Genomic DNA, 21,107 nt, shown 5'->3' on the forward strand with positions numbered 1-21,107 from the left:
TTGGCAACCTTCAGATGTTTTGAACTATGGCTGTGCTACCTGGAGCTCATGGGACTTGTAATGCAGAACAACATCCGGAGGGCACCAGGTTGGCAAAGGCACTCAAGACTATTAACTGCAGAGTCCTACTGAATGTAACATGCAAAATTACGCCACTGTAAATATCACACTTTAACAGTGAATAGTTGCAAAGATGCTAACTTATCTAAAAGATTTGTGTGCTAAATGATAAGCCTATTCATTGACATTGGCCACGGAGTTGAAAAATGAAGAAAATCCTGACATCAGAGGAACAGCTATGTGAATGCAAAACAATTTTTATTACAATGTAATAAAACATACAACAAAGCTGCTGAACAGATTCACTGTCCTTTTGACAATTAAGAAGAGCTGTGCCAATATTTCATTGCTTATGATTGATTCCAACCAAGGGAAAGGAATCTTTTAAAGAGGAAGATATTTAACAAAATTAACAATATCAATTGTGTGTGTGTGTTGGAGCGGAGATGACCCTCTGATGGGGACACCGTTGCAGCGCCACGGCTCATGACAGAACGATGCCTCATTCTATCCTGAAACACAGATGTCACATTTTAGGCCAATGACAAAGGGCAGGTCTGACAACTCACTTTCCATTTTAAGATATTTCTAACTTTTCCTTGTTGTGGCAGGCAACAAAATGGATTAAACCCAGCCTGGGGATTTGACACTCCAGCCGACAGGCTTCTATTTGTTGATTACTATTGATTTTCTTTGATACTTCATTTTAAAAATCAATAGCCAGGAAGAAAAATAGTCATGGTTTACACATACTTAAACATACTATTGTATGCTGGAAGAGGCTACAGTTTTGGCAGGGCTCTAGCATCCAATTACGAGGAAAGCTCTTAACAGGTGAAAGAAAGGGCTCTAGATCGATATTCCGTTTTCTTCTTCAATCAGAGAAAGTGGCCATAAATTAGGCTCATCAGTGTTATTTTCAAGATGTTCCTGAAACAAATAACTTCAAAAGGTTTTTTAAAAAATATTTTATAGCATATTTTTTTTGAAGGACGAAAGAAAAAACAAGCTTTACATATGGCAAAGCTAGATGAATCTTCCCCCAATACCTTGAGTTCATCCGTGCCTTCAGTTTCTTAGCCTTCCTTTTTGATTTCTGTCTCTCTTCACCATCTTTTAAGGGCTCTGCTGGGATTGAACTTTCTACTACTATGTCCACAATGTACTTCTTCAATGACAAATGCTCCTGGAGGAAATAAGGAATCAGTGTTTAACAGAGAAAGTATTTGGGGGGGGGTATTTTAAAAAGCAATAAAATATTATTTCCACTGCATCAAAAAGAGACCATTTTAAAATGTTAAAAAACTACCAGTACGTGCTTAAAGAAAATATGCAAGATGATGATGAAAAATGATAGAAGAATCGCAGGCTCAAGGCCAGTTCAGAAATTCAGTTTAGCTCCCACGCCATGCTTGGCAGATGAAGGCATGAATTGTGTTCTCCAGTACCCACCATCGCTGCAGCTGAACCATGAGCCACCATGATCATGGCAAATGGACAAAAAGTGGGTTATGTAACATTTCCACATGAAAATCTAAACAGTAACAGTATTGCAAATACCTTTGTTAGGAATAACTAATCTATTACAAAGCAATGACCTAGCTCTCAAGTTAACGAACTCTTTCCTTGAAGTTTGAGGTCAGGAATCTGTTGAACAGATTCAAGTACAGTGGTACCTCGGGTTACATACGCTTCAGGTTACACACTCCGCTAACCCAGAAATAGTGCTTCAGGTTAAGAACTTTGCTTCAGGATAAGAACAGAAATCGGGCTCTGGCAGCGCGGCAGCAGCAGGATGCCCCATTAGCTAAAGTGGTGCTTCAGGGTAAGAACAGTTTCAGGTTAAGAACGGACCTCTGGAACAAATTAAGTACTTAACCTGAGGTACCACTGTACTCATGTTGAATAGATCAAAAGGTACTTCCTCCCAAACGTACATTTATTTATATTATTTTTAAAGGAAGATTTATAAACCACTTAAATCACATACATGGTGTACAACAGGAGCATGGAACTTTTTTCACCCTGAGGAAGAAGAAGAGTAGAAGAGTTTGGACTTGATATCCCGCTTTATCACTACCCGAAGGAGTCTCAAAGCGGCTGACATTCTCCTTTCCCTTCCTCCCCCACAACACACACTCTGTGAGGTGAGTGGGGCTGAGAGACTTCACAGAAGTGTGACTGGCCCAAGGTCACCCAGCAGCTGCATGTGGAGGAGCGGAGACGCGAACCCGGTTCCCCAGATTACGAGGCCACTGCTCTTAACCACTACACCACGCTGGCTCTCCACACTGAGGGCCAAATTCCCTTGTGAGCGTCCTACCAGGCATGGGATACCAGTGGTGAGTGTGGGCAGAAGCAAAAACCGTCAGAGCAACAGATGTGACGCTGGCTTTTGGCCAGGAGGCCACACTCAAGTCATGCAAATTCAGAGGTTTCCACCCACACCTCTCTCCTTCTGGGCAAGGAAGAGGCATCAGCACAGGCCAAGGACTTATTCTAGGCACACAAAGGCACTCAGAAAGAAGAAGAAGAAGAAGAAGAGTTTGGATTTGATATCCCGCCTTTCACTCCCCTTCAGGAGTCTCAAAGCGGCTAACATTCTCCTTTCCCTTCCTCCCCCACAACAAACACTCTGTGAGGTGAGTGGGGCTGAGAGACTTCACAGAAGTGTGACTGGCCCAAGGTCACCCAGCAGCTGCATGTGGAGGAGCGGAGACACGAACCCGGTTTCCCAGATTACATGACTGCCGCTCTTAACCACTACACCAAGGACCAGGACTGCAGGCAAGCAGGTGCCTCAAGTCAAAAACTGGTCTGGTTCAGCACCTGACTGGAGTCAGCAGCTTCTTGGGAATGGGTGGAACTCAACTGGCCCCTCATGTCACCTGGTCCGTGCTGCACTGTTAGCTGCAATACCACCCCTGGCCAGCTGCAGTGATGGTGCTCCAAGCCAGAAGCTCCCTTTTCCTGCCCCCAGCCAGCGGTGGTGGCTGGACTTTGCTGGTTTGATGCCCCTGGTGTCCTACTGACAGCTAGAAACAAAAATGCACATCAGCCCCTTGGGTTGTCAACCTGTAATTAAGCTCCCTGGCATTACTACCTATTTATTTTAGTTTCTTCTGAAAGCAGAAGGAAGGAAATGTTAATCCCCTTCTCTGAAACATGTACCTTCACATGTGGGTCACCATTAAATCTAAGGTGACATTACCTGCCCCCCCCCCCGTATGCTCAGCAATAACTGATAAACACTCTGCCTGTTAGGTGGAAATTATGAATGAGGTATGACCTCCTCTAACTCCTCACGTGTCTTTCCTGATCTAATATGAGACCCAACAGACATCTCTATCCGAACGATAAGAATACAGCACACACATTCATTCATCTTAACGGGCGCCTGAACAAAAAGGGGTTTCCCAGAGTTCTCGGCTTTCAGCTGCAGCAGCTCAGATTAATCTCAAACTTCATCTTTCTAAATCAGAAGCAGAATAATAACACGTTGCATCACATCCAACTGTCACTTCTTCAAGAAGCAGATCAAAGTGGGGGATTATCAGCAGGGGCAGATCTAATATCTAAAGTGGGAGGGGGGAGAAAAGGACATCCAACCAGAAGCTCAAAAAGTATCAAATATCAATGGCAGATTGTGAATCTTGGAGCTGCCATGCGGTGCTATGCTTCACTGGCTATCACGTCCAGCTAAATTCACGGAAATCTACCTTGTGAACACTTCACTTATTGGAAATTAGCAAAGTTCAACACAGAAAAAGATGGTGTCCGCGTATGCAAAGTAACTGGAGGTCCTACAGTGGTATGATATTCAAAAAATTGTGCTAATCTTCCTCAAGCTTTTACTTAAGGAGAAATATAGCTTGCAAGGAAGTCTCATGCACACTCTGTTCCAGATAAGATAAGAGTTGAGACCCAAACAGAATTAATCTTGTCCAGTTTTTTTCTTTTTGTAGATCAAATCAACAGGACATACCACCAACACCTTTGAAAGTCCCACTGGTTTCAAAATTAGTTTGCCATGCAGAACTGGGAGCAGGGAGGGGGCAGTTTGGTCTGAGAAGTCCCACAGGTCCCATGGACACACAGACCTGGCCCTGCTGTTCTTGCAATCCTGGGCATCTTTGTTTAATTGCTTATTTTATCACCAACCACACTTATGTATGTAGTTTTTGGAAGTAAAAGGAGATAAACCTGAATGTTTAAGTGACATGAGATACTGCCCTACCCATTCATATTATCATAGCCGTTGGCATACAGCTTGTCTGGTTCTGCAATACATGGGTCACCTGCTAGTAAAAAACGATGAATGCCCCAACCTCCCATTGAAATCAGGAAGCCGTCAGGCCTTTATCAATCCCACATGGGCACAAACCGAGCAAAGGGAAACACTGTGAAGTTAAACTTCTGCTTCAATTTCCCATCAAAGTCAAATGTGCTTAAAAGACTCATTCAATGGGGAAGTTATCCTTTCTAGATTGTGCCCTACAAATACCATATATAATGGTTTTAGCCCACATCTAAAGGAAAGCCATTAAATCTAGGTTGATTTTAACTACTGTATATTTCATAGCATTCTTCTTTCTTTGTCACTTGACAAAGAGAATCATCCATCTTTTGTTTAGTTTATAAATAGATTACAGCTCAGCATATTAAAAAAGCATGTCAAACAAAGAAATGATAATTTCCCTGAAAATGCGTGTCAGCTGTCTTATTAACAAACTTTCCCCCGCTAGCACAACAAGAGCAGGCTGGGGCCCGGGGAAAACTGGCCGCCAGAGGCCCCCTGGGGAAAAACAAATGCAGTACAGGGCCTCCTCTGCTGGGAAATATTATTATTGTTGTTGTCGTTGTTATTATATTTCATATTTTTAATATTATCATTATCATACTTTCTTCTTCTTTGAGGCCTGAACCACTGAAGGGATGCAGCCTTGGCCCTAGCCCAGGGACCTGATAACCAGGCCCTCTGAGCCCTGCAGTGAAATCAAAAACTGCCCATGAGTCAAAATTACTACCACTACATTCTTCATCCTTTAATTATATAAATAACCCCCCTTTTTTCATAAAACCATTAGTTTTTGTTTTTTAATTCATTGTTACACATTTACTATAATTACTCACTTATTTTTTACTATTCTTCATTTTTAAAATATATTTTTTTATCCCTTCTTAATTTTTAATATACAGTTGTACCTTGGATCCTGAACGCCTTGCAAGTCAAACGTTTTGGCTTCTGAACACCAAAGTGAGTGTTCCGCTTTGCGAAAGTTCGAACATCCGGCGTGGCTTCCAAGTGGCTGTAGGAGCTTCCTGCAGCCAATTGGAAGCCGCACCTTGATTTCTGAACATTTTGGAAGTCGAACGGACTTCTGGAATGGATTCCATTCGACTTCCGAGGTACCACTGTATATATATTTATATACCACTGTATATATCTTTTAAATTATTTTCCCCCTTTTTAATTTTTTTCATTTAAAAGTCTGCTCTTTCACTCTCACTACATCTTATTTCTACCTTTTATTTTTTAGATTCCAACACCTCAACATTTTAAATATTAATTTAAACTTTTTTAAGTCCCTACGTTTTCATCCCCCTCTCCTGCTTTTTTTAATCACACGTTATTACACTCTTCTTTTCCACTTCTTTCTCCCCCTCTCAATACAGAAACAAATAAAAAGATCACACACACACACACACACTTCCCCATGGATGGAGGCTCGCAACATTATACAGGAGGCAGCAACAAAAACCATCCCAAAGAAAAGGAAATGCAAGAAAGCAAAGTGGCTGTCCAACAAGGCCTTACAAATAGCGGGGGAGAGAAGGCAAGCAAAATGTGAGGGAGATAGTGAAAGATACAGGAAATTGAATTCCGATTTCCAAAAAATAGCAAGGAGAGACAAGAAGGCCTTCTTAAACGAGCAATGCAAAGAAATAGAGGAAAAGAACAGAATGGGAAGAACCAGAGATCTGCTCAAGAAAATTGGAGATATGAAAGGAACATTTCGTACAAAGATTACCATAATAAAGGACAAAAGTGGTAAGGACCTAACAGAAGCAGAAGACATCAAGAAGAGGTGGCAAGAATACACAGGGAATTATACCCCAGGTAGTGTGGTTGCTAACCTTGAGCCAGACATCCTGGAGAGTGAAGTCAAATGGGCCTTAGAAAGCACTGCAAATAACAAGGCCAGTGGAAGTGATGGTATTCCAGCTGAACTATTTAAAATTAAGGTGCTACACTCAATATGCCAGCAAGTTTGGAAAACTCAGCAGTGGCCAGAGGATTGGAGAAGATCAGTCTACATCCCAATTCCAAAGAAGGGCAATGCCAAAGAATGCTTCAACTACCGCACAACTGCACTCATTTCACACGCTAGAAAAGTTATGCTTAAAATTCTACAAGGAAGGCTTAAGCAGTATGTGGACTGAGAACTCCCAGAAGTGCAAGCTGGATTTCCAAGGGGCAGAGGAACCAGGGACCAAATTGCAAACATGCGCTGGATTATGGAGAAAGCTAGAGAGTTCCAGAAAGACATCTACTTCTGCTTCATTGACTATGCAAAAGCCTTTGACTGTGTCGACCACAGCAAACTATGGCAAGTTCTTAAAGAAATGGGAGTGCCTGATCACCTCATCTGACTCCTTAGAAATCTCTACGTGGGATAGGAAGCTACAGTTAGAACTGGATATGGAACAACTGATTGGTTCAAAATTGGGAAAGGAGTACGACAAGGCTGTATATTGTCTCCCTGCTTATTTCACTTATATTCAGAATTCATCATGCAAAAGGCTGGGCTGGATGAATCCCTAGCCGGAATTAAGATTGCTGGAAGAAATATCAACAACCTCAGATATGCAGATGACACAACCTTGATGGCAGAAAGTGAGGAGGAATTAAAGAACCTTTTATTGAGGGTGAAAGAGGAGAGCGCAAAATATGGTCTGAAACTCAACATCAAAAAAACGAAGATCATGGCCACTGGTCCCATCACCTCCTGGCAAACAGAAGGGGAAGAAATGGAGGCAGTGAGAGATTTTACTTTCTTGGGCTCCATGATCACTGCAGATGGTGACAGCAGCCACGAAATTAAAAGACGCCTGCTTCTTGGGAGAAAAGCAATGACAAACCTAGACAGCATCTTAAAAAGTAGAGACATCACTTTGCCAACAAAGGTCCATATAGTAAAAGCTATGGTTCTCCCAGTAGTGATGTATGGAAGTGAGAGCTGGACTATCAAGAAGGCTGATTGCTGAAGAATTGATGCTTTTGAATTCTGGTGCTGGAGGAGACTCTTGAGAGTCCCATGGACTGCAAGAAGATCAAACCTCTCCATTCTTAAGGAAATTAGCCCTGAGTGCTCACTGGAAGGACAGATCGTGAAGCTGAGGCTCCAAGACTTTGGCCACCTCATGAGAAGAGAAGACTCCCTGGAAAAAACCCTGCTGTTGGGAAAGATGGAGGGCACAAGAAGAAGGGGACAACAGAGGACAAGATGGTGGGACAGTGTTCTCGAAGCTACCAGCATGAGTTTGACCAAACTGCGGGAGGCAGCAGAAGACAGGAGTGCCTGGTGTGCTCTGGTCCAGAGGGGTCATGAAGAGTCGGACACGACTAAGCGACTAAACAACAACAACATACTTCCCCAACCATTTTCAATAGCGCTCTCTCTTCTTTCTTGTCTTTTATCTCATCCTCCTCCATTCTCCCCAACTCCACCCATCCCCCAACAACCCCCGCAACCACATGCACCCCTTGTTCCAATGACTATATACAAAAAATAAGCACACAAACAAAAATAGAGCTCACCCGCCCCCTCATCTCCACCCACCACATGAATGCAACAAACAAAATGTGCAGGTTAAAAAAAAGGCAAACAGAAAAAGGCAAATTCATACTAACTAAAACAACATCCCCACCCCAATAAAACCATCAACAAATAGGCTAAAATCCAACAAATATCTAACATAACGGTGGCACCAGAGCGTGCCAACACTCACATCCCTACCCTAATACTCCAACAAACCAAAAATGTTGTTAACAATACTGACAATATTGTTTATAAACTTTACACCCAACACAAGCGCCACAAAGGCACTTGACACCATCTCAATGACCCACCCCCATCACAAGCGCAAGAGGGGACGGCCTGTTCTCAAACAAGGCCATCCATGCCAGCTGAGACACAGGACCAACCGGCTGGGAGCCAAATGGTCCAAGCTACCCCAAACAAACATCTATATAACTATCTATAGGCTACTTTCTATAACCTACCCCCCCATCTTCAGTCCATCCGTAACTCTAACCTCCTTCTTCCCCCACCCACCACACTATATGTCAACACAACACAGTTCGAGAAGACAATATATGGTGAGAAACAGGACAACCCAGACGGGTTGCTCACCTGCCTCTCACTCTGGCCCAGACAAGAGTGGCAGACCCCCTGCTCCTTGGTGCTCTGCCTGGCAAGCCAGCCGGTGGTAGCGATGAGCAGCAGCTAGGGAGAATGGCAGGGAGGAGGGCCAGGGCAGGCAGGCCTCCTGCCTTCCAAACCTGGAGCCAGGCAAGAACATCCCAGAAAACAGTGACAGTTGCAGCAGATTCCGGTACCCCAAAGCTGGTCCTCTGAAGCTTTATATATCATCTTCTATCTAGTGAAATCATTACAGAAGAGTTCTCCTTGGGACACTGTAACAAAAAATTCCCACTTAAAAACCCCCAGTATCAGCTGACTGGGCCTTTTACTCCTAGTGTAATTCCAGCTTAGATCAGAGTTCATGTGTTCAGAATTGATTTAAAATCAAGACAAATTGTATCACCAAGCTTCTATTTAAATCAATTACTTTAATCAACCTCTCCATTAGTAGTTCATTTTTTAAAGAAAGCACATTCTCATTTGTTCAGTCAAACACTGATTTACAACCAAACAGAACTTCTGCATGACATGAAGTAGAATTTTGTACTATGAATGAGTGTAATCATTGTGCTGGATGCTTGCAGATTTTTATACTATTAAGATGGTTTAAGAAGATTAAACATAATATTGTTTATGGGCAATCCAGAGCAACACACGTTACCACTGCCCTCTGCTGGGTCCTAAGCCAGGATGCCCTCCATTTAGATCCAATGTATTTTTGACTCCCTTAAGGAACATGAAATCATAGAACTGTAGAGTTGGAAGGGATCCCAAGTGTCATCTAGTCCAACCCTCTGCAATGCACATGCAGGATGAAATGTGGCTCAAAGCACAGAAAAGGTAAAGAGATGCCATATTGCATCAGTTGAAACATGGTCAGAAAGGAAGGTTAAAGGGATCAGGTATCAGGTGACGGGAAATAGCCTTGCCTGAGACCCTGGAGAGCTGCTGCCAGTCATGGCAGACAATATAGGGCCCGGTGGACAAATAGTCTTGCCTAGTATGTGGCAGCTTGTTGTGTCCCATAAAACTCAAACATACTACAGGAGATTACATCAAAGGAAGAAAATGAAGTTCCAAGGAGCACAAGCTACAATAAGAAGATAATGGAGTTTAGGAGAAGGATTCTTAACCGTCACCATTTTTACGCCTCTTTTATAAACAAGTGATCCAAAACTAATCTAAAGAACAAAATCAGCAATCCTGTCCCCCTGCCCTGGATGAAAATCTACAAAACAGATGATGACAATCCTCAAATGGCATTGCTGTATGATTGCTAATGAAACAACTTTAAAAATTCGGCCAGCTCTTTGTCAGTGGATTTTCTCTTGATCAAGATAAATACCACATAATCTGCTGGCTCCTTTGGTAGCTCAGGGAACCCTATGGAAGCTCCCCATTGAGCTTTCTATCCAGCAAAGTGCCTTTGCTTCTCAGCAGGCAGCTATTATGCGTACAGGGCTTAAAACAAAAATGTGTCAAAGATCAACTGTATGTTACCTGAAGTGTCAAGTGCACAAGGTGAAAGGTGAAATTTCATTAGGTCAGAGGTGGTATAAATAAAAATCTTATATGCCAAAGAAGAAAGGTCATTTAATATGAAGACATTGGAGATGACAAGCAATAACTTTAAGTAGGAATAGTGTGTTCCTACCTTCATTGATTAAAAATAAAATGGGAAGCACTGACAACAAAGCATACCCACAAACACATTATTTACCCTGTGCTTTGAAATCTTAACCCAAGTCATCATCATTTCAATTGTATGCAACCTATCCTCAAAATCAATGTCTGCAAGAAGAGTTTCATAAGAGGAATAATAAAAAGCAACAGAGAACAAATGCAACAGCATTCCAAACAACAGCATTTCATTTCAACAGCATTTCAATACAACTATACGACGCACCCGACCATAGGATACACCTTGTTTTAGAGGGGGAGAACAAGGGGAAAAAAATCTCCCCCTCTCTGCTCAGCGCCCCTTCAGCGAAGCGGCAGGAGAAATGGAGCCCCTTCCATTTCTCCTCCCACTTCGCTGAAGGGGCGCTGCACAGCTCTCCCTCTCTGCTGAAGCCAGGAGAGTCTTGCTCTCCCGGCTTCAGCAAAAGGAACCCGAAGCCTTTGGAGCACAGTGCGAGGTCCCGCTGCGCTCCAAAGGCTTCAGGCGGCTATTCCTGAAGCCTGGAGAGCGAGAGGCGCCGGTGCGCACCAACCCCTCTCGCACTCCAGGCTTCAGCGAAAGCAACGCGTAGCCTCCGGAGCGTGGAGGGAGCGCTCCCTCTGCGCTTCGGAGGCTTCGCGTTGCTATCGCTGAAGTCAAGGAGCCTGCATTCACTCCATAGGACGCACACACATTCCCCCTTAATTTTTGGAGGGGAAAAGGTGCGTCCTATAGAGCGAAAAATATGGTACATCTCTTGGTGGTAACAAAAACAAGGGAGTTTGAAATCAAATCAATTTATTTTGGTCACTGACCAGAATGCAACCTATACAACAACAGAGAGCATACAAACATAAATAGATTAAAATTAAGCTCTATGAGCTAATACACAATAAATAACTCAGATATAAAACAACTAAGATACAGTGGTGCCTCACAAGACGAAAAGAATCTGTTCTGTGATTCTCTTCGTCTAGCAGTTTTTTCGTCTTGCGAAGCAAGCCCATTGACGGATTAGCAGATTAGCGCTATTAGCGGCTTATCTGCTGATCGGATCAGCTGATAAGCGACTTAGAAAAAGGGGGGGGGAGGGAAAAAAACCAGCAGGAACTCGCAAGACATTGTCATCTTGCGAAGCAAGCCCATAGGAAATTCGTTTTGCGAAGCACCTCCAAAACGGAAAACTCTTTCGTCTAGCGAGTTTTCCGTCTTGCGAGGCATTCGTCTTGCGGGGCACCACTGTATATAAGTTAAAACCCTAATCACTAATTTAAAACATATTAAGACATCAGCTGTTAAGATTCATTCAAAGCTTGTCTCCTTAATTTTACAGCAGCAGCACAGAATTTAGCAACTTTTAATGTAATCTCTGTTTCCTGTCTCCTATTAAGTATTTTAAGTAATAATCATCAGTTCTGCTTGGGGTTTGCTGCATGATTGGAGTGATAAACGCAGAGCATATAACTTTGTAGTAATGACAATGTAATAGGGTATGAGTAGCAGTTTCAACTTCCTTCAAACCACACAGGCATGTTTGCTTTGAATATGGTTTGCCTTCAAATCTGCCCTGCAGTAATTCTGATGAAAGGACATTAAATTTGGCCGGGGTAAAACCTGTTCTAAATTTGGGTCAGCTGCTTTGTGCTTCATTTCAGAAGTAAAAGTGATACACAAATATAATCCTTGGATGTGTAAATTCTAGGTAGAAATAGTCCCCATTCCCATAGACTCTCAAACCACATCTATCTATCTATCTATCTATCTAGTATTTCTGACCTGAAATTTTGAAATTTTGAATCTGCGAATAAATGTGGGAAATTGTTGGCTTGGCAATTAAAAGAGACAGAAGCAAAGTACTATCACAAACATTGTATCTGATGGAAAATCTATGGAAAATCCTGCAGATATAAGAAAATGTTTTCAGAAATACTTTAAACAGCTGTATAAAAAAGGTAAAGAAGATAAGGATAAAATTGAGCAATTTCTTGCGGCGAATGAAATGCAGAAAATTCTTGAGGATAAAAGGTTCCTACTAAATGGCATGATTACAAGACAGGAGGTTGAGATGGCAATAAATAAGATGCAGTTAGGCAAAGCCCTGGGACTGGATGGTCTTTCTGCAAAATATTATAAAATATTGAAAGATTGGCTAATTCAACCGTTGGCAGATGTGTGTAATAAGATTTTAAGAGGGGACAAAGCTCCCGAAACCTGGAAAGATGCATTTATCACTCTGATTCCAAAAATAGATCAAGATAGATCTGATGTAAAAAATTATAGACCAATCTCATTACTTAATGTGGACTATAAAATCTTCGCAAACATTTTGGCCAATAGATTAAAAAAGGTTCTATCAAATTATATACATATACATACATTATATTCATATGGGAGACATATGAAAGATAACATTAGAAATATAATTGATATAATAGAAAGGTTGGAAGCGAAAAGAAATTGTAAAGCAATGTTAATGTTTATTGATGCTGAAAAGGCCTTTGATAATGTTCCTTGGTTATTTATGATGAAAAACATAGAAAGAATTGAGGTTGGCCAGGAATTTTTAAATGGTATCAATGCGATCTATTTTGAACAAAAAGCAAAAATCATAGTTAATAATGTGGTCTCAGAGGAAATCAGAATTGAGAAAGGAACCAGGCAAGGGTGCCTGCTTTCCCCTCTGCTATTTATTTCTGTTCTGGAGGTTTTGCTAAACATGTTGAGGAAAGAGGAGGAGGTTAAAGGCACTGTAGTAGGATCCAAGCAATATAAATTAAAAGCCTTTGCTGATCACTTGGTTTTAACCTTACAAGATCCAGAAACCAGTACAGTAAAAGCACTGAAGCTGATTCAAGAGTTTGGGCAGGTAGCAGGATTTAAACTAAACAAGAGCAAAACCAAAGTTTTAGAAAAAAAAACCTTAGCTAATGAGGAAAGAAAAACCCTTTCTGAAAGGACAAGCCTTCTTTCTGTGAAAAAAGTTAAATATTTGGGTGTGAATTTATCGGTAAAGAATTTGAATCTCTATAAAGATAACTATGAAAAATTATGGAATGAAATCAAGAGAGATCTTGAGATATGGTCAATTCTAAAACTTTCAATGATGGGCCGAGTATTGGTGGTAATATGAATGTATTGGCGAAGATGTTGTTTTTATTTCAAGCTCTACCAATCATTGATAATGTTAAATGTTTTAAAGAATGGCAGAAGGCATTGTCTAAATTTATCTGGCAGGAGGAAAAACCTAGAATTAAATATAAATTACTTACAGATATAAAAGAAAGAGGGGTTTTTTCTCTACCAGACCTGAAGATATACTTTGAAGCTGCTGCCTTCTGCTGGATCAAGGATTGGATTCAATTAAGAGAATGATGATGTGTTAGATTTGGAGGGACTGGATAATCAATTTGGATGGCATGCATATCTATGGTATGACCAGATAAAAGCCCACAGTGGTTTTAAGAATCATGTAATTAGAAAGGTGTTATACAATATATAGACTAGATATAAAGATCTCTTAGTAAGAAAAACAACAAAATGGATTTTGCCAATGGAAGCACAGGCCCCAAAAAAGTTAAATATGGAAAACAAATGGTTGAGGTAATAAGATTTGTTGTTAGAGGATCAGGAAGGTTTTAAATTAAAACCATTTGAACAAATTAAAGATAAAGTGAATTGGTTGCAATATTATCAAATTAATGAATTATATAAGATGGATAAGAGAAATGGTTTTGCAACAGAAAAAACCAAATTGGAAACGGAGTTGTTAAATACTAATGATAAAGGACTTCCGGGTTAGCGCCATCGGCGAATGGTGGAGTTCCTCCGATCGGAGGAACTGGCTCCGTAGAAACTGGGTCTTCCCGCCGTGGCGAAGGTGGGGACCCGCTAGAAATCCCAGGCGGAGGAAGCCTGGGAACGTGGGGTTCGGCAGGGCACCAGGAGCGCCCCCCAAGCACCGGGAACCCCATTTTGGGGCTCCGGAGTGAAGTGGGGTGAGCGGTGCGGTGCTGCGAACAGATTGCTACTTTCACGGAGTGAAGCCGCACAGCCATTGCCGGAGAGCGCTGACTTTTTCCTGTGGACAATTGGATTTAAAACAAGTACCCTTGAGTAGAAACAGAAAATTGGATCAAGAAATATCTTAATTTGGCACCGAAGCGGGAAGGTTCAAAACAGGAAGTCCACCTTCTGCTTTTTGTACATAGACTGAAGCAAAAACCTTGTAAGCTAAAGTCTGGAAAGTCGTTAAAAAAGTTTAAATTTTCTTCATTTATAATTACTGAAACCCCCTTGGAAGCAGGAGAAAAGTGGGGGGGGGACTTTGTTTAACGCCTGCAGGAGAGGGAGTGAAGAAAGATAAGTTTCCACCGTCTCTAACCTGGGAACGGCATGTCAGAGACAGAAATTCTTGGAGAGGTTCATTGACTGTGAATGGAATACTTTGACAGATAGCTAAAGAAGAGAAATAAATTGATTCCAATGTTGCCTTCTGCATTCTAAAGAAACAAAATATCTGAAAAATGAAAGTAATCCTGTGGGATTCCGGCTCTCCTGGACGCCGTCCCTGATTTGCGCTGCTGGTTGCAATGATCTTTAAAAGAAACAATTTGGACGAGATTAATTGCACATGCTTCAAGGAAAAAAGGGAGTAAAGACTGCTGACAGAAGAGATCTCTGATAACAAGACAAGAATAAAATATGAGAAGATACGTCAAGATATGGTATGACAAATGGGGGAGGGGGGAGAAAACCTGCCTTCCTTTTTTCATGTGATTTAACAAGAATCCCCTCCCCTAATGAGTCAGAAATTAAGGACTTAAGCTGTAGATTTAAGGCTGTGTGGAGATGAACTTTCGATCCAAAGCAATGTTTCAAGATGAAGCTGGAAAGCTAAGAGTTTTGGAATGACGCAGTTAAAAATGCCGTCGCCATTTTGGGAGGCATTGTTGGAGCTCTTGGGTCTGGGAGGAGAAAGAGAGAAATAGAGTTGTTTATATATCGTGGATCAACTCCTCGGTGGGACTTAAGAGCGACAAATGCCAAAATTTACGATGGAAAGAGCGATGTTATCTACGAAGGAGGTATATGGAAACCATCTGGACTTAGTGGAGGAACGGGAAATCCACACAGGATTATTATACTTGTTATCGGCTTAAGGAGATCAACAGAAGAGATCGTAAAGGAAAAAGAGAAATTATATGAATAAGATGATGTGGAAACACCAAGATAAGACTGGATAGAATTATGAACTTTGTTGGACTGATTGGGACTGATTTGGACATTAACGCAGTAATAAGAAGATGACCTGAATTCCCCTTTGGATCTTGAAGTATGGGTTCCCCCAACAAAATTTAAAAATCTGGCTTTGTAATTTGGAATTTATACTATGTGATTTAATTTGATGTGATTGGCCAGTTAATAAAAATTATTTTAAAAAAACCACAAATAATACAAATGGAGAGACCCGAGGCCCTACAGGAGCATAAGCCGCTGTCTTTGAAGATTGAAGTTGGAGTCGGCCAAGGGGAGTCTGGAGCTGAGGAGGTTCTTAACTTTGGAGAGACCTTGAAATATGTTTTTAAATATTTTTTGTTTTTGTTTTTTTTAAATTTTTATTGCATTTTTCCAGATGAACAAACAAGACAAAAAGAAAAGAAAAAGAAGAAGAGAGAAAAGAAAAGAGAAAAAACAAACCCTTTCAACAACTTATTTCAACCTTCCAACGGACTTCCCCACATCTCCCGCACAAAGCATTCTTAACAATAAATTTATCAGCAAATTATAACCTTGTTTCATGTGTGTTGTTTTTTTTTTTTTAACTTTCCATTACAATTTAAGTTTAGGTTCCTTATTTTCCATTTACTCTATAAGCAAACATGCTATCCTTTTTAACCATTTAAACATTGGTTCTTTCATTAATATTATCTAATTTCGTATGTATTCCGCTCTCGTTGCTGGGGCTAACATTCGAAGTCATGCGAAATCCTATAGTTCATATAACTTATGAAACTTTTGCAAATAGTCCTTAAATTTTTTCCAGTCCTCCTCCATTGCTTCTTCTCCCAAGTCTCGGATCCTGGCAGTCATCTCAGCTAGCTCCATGTAGTTCATCAATTGCGTCTGCCATTCTTCCAGTGTGGGCAAATCTTGAGTCTTCCAATACTTAGCGATGAGGATTCTTGCTGCTGTGGTAGCATACATAAAAAAAGTTCTATCCTTCTTTAACACCTTCTGGCCGACAATGCCCAGAAGGAAGGCCTCCGGTTTCTTAGGGAAGGTGTACTTAAACACCTTTTTTAACTCGTTGTAGATCATTTCCCAGAAGGCCTTCACTCTTGGACAGGTCCACCAAAGGTGAAAGAATGTCCCCTCAGCCTCCTTACATTTCCAACATTTATTATCAGACAAATGGTATATCTTAGCAAGCTTGACTGGGGTCATGTACCACCTGTATACCATTTTCATAATGTTTTCTTTCAAGGCATTACATGCTGTAAACTTCATACCGGTGGTCCATAACTTTTCCCAATCCTCAGACATGATATTATAACCAATGTCTTGAGCCCATTTTATCATGGCTGATTTGACTGTCTCATCCTGAGTATTCCATTTAAGCAGCAAGTTATACATTCTCGATAATAGCTTGGTCTTTGGTTCTAACAACTCTGTCTCAAGTTTCGATTTTTCCACCTGGAATCCTATTTTTTTATCCAACTTAAAAACCTCATTGATTTGGGCATAATGAAACCAATCTTGCACCTTACCCTTTAATTTTTCAAAGCTCTGCAACCTCCAATTATCTCCAATGTTTTCTATTATTTCCCAATATTTCGGCCATCCGGCCTCCATATTAGGTTTTTTCCGAGCCTTGGCCTCTATTGGTGATAACCACCTCGGAGTTTTACTTTCCAGTAAGTCTTTATATTTTTTCCAGACCATAAATATTGCTTTTCTGACAATATGGTTTTTAAACATTCCATGTGTTTTTGCCTTGTCATACCACAAATACGCATGCCAACCTAACGAATTGTTAAAGCCTTCCAGATCTAGGACATCAGTGTTTTCTAACAGAATCCAATCTTTCATCCAGCAGAAGGCAGCAGCTTCATAGTATAACCTTAAGTCTGGCAGGGCAAACCCCCCTCTTTCCTTTGCATCAGTTAGTATTTTAAACTTTATTCGGGGCTTTTTGCCCTGCCAAACAAATTTCGAAATATCCTTCTGCCACTTTCCAAAGCATTCCACTCTGTCCACAATCTGCAAGGCTTGAAACAGAAACAACATTTTTGGCAAGACGTTCATTTTTTATAGCTGCAATTCGGCCTAACAAGGATAATTTCAATCTTGACCAGATTTCTAGGTCTTTTTTAACTTCTGACCAACATTTCTCATAGTTATCTTTAAATAAGTTCAAATTTTTAGAAGACAGATATGTTTTTAAATATTTTTTGGACTACATTGATGATTGTGGGGAGTGGGACTCTGGGGAATGGGCTGGTTGGATGAAGGGAGACGAAGATAATTTTGGGTTGGAATCCCCCAGAGACCTACTCCCCAACGAAAAAGGAAAGAAACTAAGAAAGAGACCAACAAAAGACAAGGAAAAGTGCAAGTATAAACAAGAAGAAGAAGATCTGTAGAAGGGACATGGAAGAGACTTAAGGGCCTCGGACATTAGATTACCAGGTTGATGGACTAGATGGAATGAACAGTAAGGACTGACACGACCCGAGACCAGGAAGAAGAGACGTTGGATGAAGATTGGAAGAAAATTTATAAAGAATTTTTTTTCCCTCTAGGGAATTAGCCTAAAATTAATGAACATTAGGGGAAATGTTGGAATGAAACTATATGACTCTAGTAGAAAAGATATCAGGAGTTATGTATAATCGAGTATTAAGCGTTAAGCTCTAAAGTATTTTTTGGTAAGATAAGGTTAAATAACTTAAGGTAATTTGAATAACAGAATATGGGGAAAGGATGGAAAGGATTTGTTGAGTTAATTAATAGGTTAAATGGTCAAGATAAATTATTTAGTAAAAATAGAGTAAGATGGAAAGAATTTGCTGAAATAATCAAACTAGAATACAAAAAGGGAGGTGTGAGGAGGTCAATGAAACAAGCAAATGGAAGTTAAAGATATGTAATATGGGATTTGTGTCTCCCCCCCCCTTTTTTTATCTTTTTGCTGTATTGTTGTATTGGTTTTTATGTCTTGTTTTTTCTTCTTCTATGTATTGCAGTGTTGTTTTTAAATTTTCTTTCTTTCTTTTCTGTAATTTTGAAACTATTAATAAATATTATTTTTAAAATAAATAAATAAATACTAATGATAAGAATATGTCTAAAATGTATAATTTGTTGTTGGAGTGGCATACAAAGGATGAACAAGTTAAATCGGTTATGACTGATTGGGCAAGAGATGTGGGACATAATATAATGATGGAGGATTGGGAGAGGCTATGGAGGAAAGGGGTTAAGTTCACTGCATGTACGATGTTAAAGTAAAATATTATGAAGATGATGTATAGATGGTACTTGACCCCTGTAAAACTAGCAAAGATTTATCACAATAGTGATAACCTTTGTTGGAAATGTAAAGAAAAAGAAGGTACTTTTTTCCATATGTGGTGGACTTGCCCCAAGGTGAAATCTTCTGGGAGAAGATTTATAATGAACTGAAAAAAAATGTTGAAATATACATTTATTAAGAAACCAGAGGCCTTTCTTCTTGGAATAACAGGTTTAGAATTGCCCAAGAAAGATGTTAAATTATTTTTGTATGCCACAACGGCCGCCCGAATATTACTTGCTAAAAATTGGAAAACATAAGAACTACCAACAGTGGAAGACTGGCAGATGAAGCTGATGGACTTTTCGGAGCTAGCTGACCTGACGGGAAGAATCCGCGACCAGAAAGAAGAGGAGTTTCAAGAGGACTGGAGGAAATTCAAGGACTATTTGAATAAATATTGTAATATAAAAAATTAGAAATTACTTGAAAGAAACAAATAGGCCTAGGATTAAATTAAGTTATAATCAAATAAATGGGATTTAGAATGTTAAGAAAAGTGAATAAGATAGACTATAATTGGAAACTGTTTTAGTTTAATAATGATATTTGAAAGCTATTACTTTTAATTACAAGGAAACTCAGAAGGGAGGGATTTGAGGAAGTCAACCAAGATGTTTAAAAGGTTGGATTTGTGAAGAATTAAGTTTGTTGTTATTGTTTATCTGTTTATTGTTCCCCCCCTTTCCCCCTTTCTTTCTTCCTTTTTCTTTTTCTGTTTTTGTGTATCATTTTGCTTTGTGGTTTGTGTTATCACTGTGGAAAATCTAATAAAAAAATTATTTTTTTAAAAAATTGTTTAACCACCTATTAATTTGGGGAAGATTAGAAAGATTTCTAGAGAAAATATGAACATGACCTTAAAGAGGCGGAAAGAAAAAGGACGAAGACCTACCACTTCTTCGTCTGAAAGCTCCCGTCCTTGGATGCTGCTGTTTTCTCTCACTGCTTGTTGATGCTTTTTACCTTTAATATGGCTAAAGAGATAGACCTCTGAGGAAATCTGAAAGGGGATTCAAAAAAAGAATCTGAGTAAAAGCACAGTGCAAAGAGGAGTCCTGCATTAAATTAGGCAGCCGTGTATGTGTCCTCCTTTTCTCCCACACAAGAGGGAGCTGCCCAACATGCCTTCCATTATAAACACATATAATATCTAAATATGAAAAATACTCCTTGCTTCAGAAGTACCATCTTACCCATAGGCAAAATTGATTACTCAATCATAAATAATGTTATTAATGAGTTGTTGTTTTTTTAAAAAATTGAGTTGCATTGCTAGCAGAAATATTACACAAAAAACAAAACAAAAAACAAAGCAACCTTAGAACAATTCTGTAACGTAGGCTACTATCATTGTATTATTATTATTATTATTGCCATCTTGCAGATGACCTGTCTGTGCGTGTGAACACCCACACTTGTGAGAGGAAGCAGGAGTGGGGAATCGAGTGGCTTGCCTAAGGACCAGCTGAGGTGAAATCGAAACAGGGGACCTTCCTGTCTCACAGTTTAAGCTACTCTTCTACAATAGTTTGAGATGTTGCATGGTAATTTATTTAATTCCATTTATTAATTTCTCCCCTCCAAAATATCTCAAAGTGATTTCCCAATAAAAACATCTGCAATAAAACCAATTTCATATAGCAATAAAAAATAGTGGGGTCAATTCAACTAAGGTATACTCCAGAGTAGGTGGACTGAAACTAATGTCTCTAACTTAGTCAACCTGCTCATTAATATCAATGGGTATATTCAGAGTAGGACTGCTATTGGATACAACCCAATTAAAAACACTTTCAGATGTAAAAACAATTTCAAATCCAATATATACACAGACTGGGATACCTATCTCCACTCAAAAGGTTTGTTGAAAAAGGAAGGAGCAGATCACGCGCCACAGTCTGCACAAACTCAAGAGAATTATAAGCTCACCAAGACATTGCACAGTGAGCACTGCTTCTTCCGCTCATACGGTGTAAGCTTAGGGGCGTAGTCCGTATTTGCATGTCTTCCGCTGCTCAGCTCTGCTGCTTTTTCTTTCCTCTGCTCTATTTGCTCCATGTGCCTCCGAATGCTCTCATCATGCTGAGCAAAATCAGAAGTAGTAAACAGTGACATCAAAATGGTCAAAAACACAGCTAAAGGGCTTGACATCAAATCAGTGTAAAACAATGGCACTACTGGAAATAGCAAGTTAATTTAGAAAATCCTAAACATAAACAAATAGCTTGGAGGAATGGAGATGCAATTTTTCTCAATGCCACACACCTTCCAATAAATTAACGGTAGAGTTTAGTTTTATTTTAGGTTAGTTTTGGCCTTATTTATTCCATCCGGCCTGTCTCTCCCCACTTTGCAATCCTTTTAAATGTTTCCTGTTAGT

General features: G+C 40.0%; 1 protein-coding gene across 1 annotated transcript in view; it reads right to left on the bottom strand.

The window, feature by feature from the left end:
• Positions 1-21,107, bottom strand: part of SCAPER (S-phase cyclin A associated protein in the ER) — a 216,064-nt gene that overhangs the window by 131,671 nt on the left and 63,286 nt on the right. The window contains exons 19-21 of the mRNA XM_082238421.1: positions 20,657-20,809; positions 19,620-19,727; positions 1,110-1,246 (exon numbers count right to left, since the gene is read on the bottom strand). Coding sequence (XP_082094547.1) covers positions 1,110-1,246; positions 19,620-19,727; positions 20,657-20,809 — 398 coding nt within the window. The remainder of the gene's footprint in view (positions 1-1,109; positions 1,247-19,619; positions 19,728-20,656; positions 20,810-21,107) is intronic.

This window comes from Podarcis vaucheri (assembly GCF_965113315.1).
Source record: "Podarcis vaucheri genome assembly, chromosome: 9".
In the NCBI taxonomy this organism is placed as follows: domain Eukaryota; kingdom Metazoa; phylum Chordata; class Lepidosauria; order Squamata; family Lacertidae; genus Podarcis; species Podarcis vaucheri.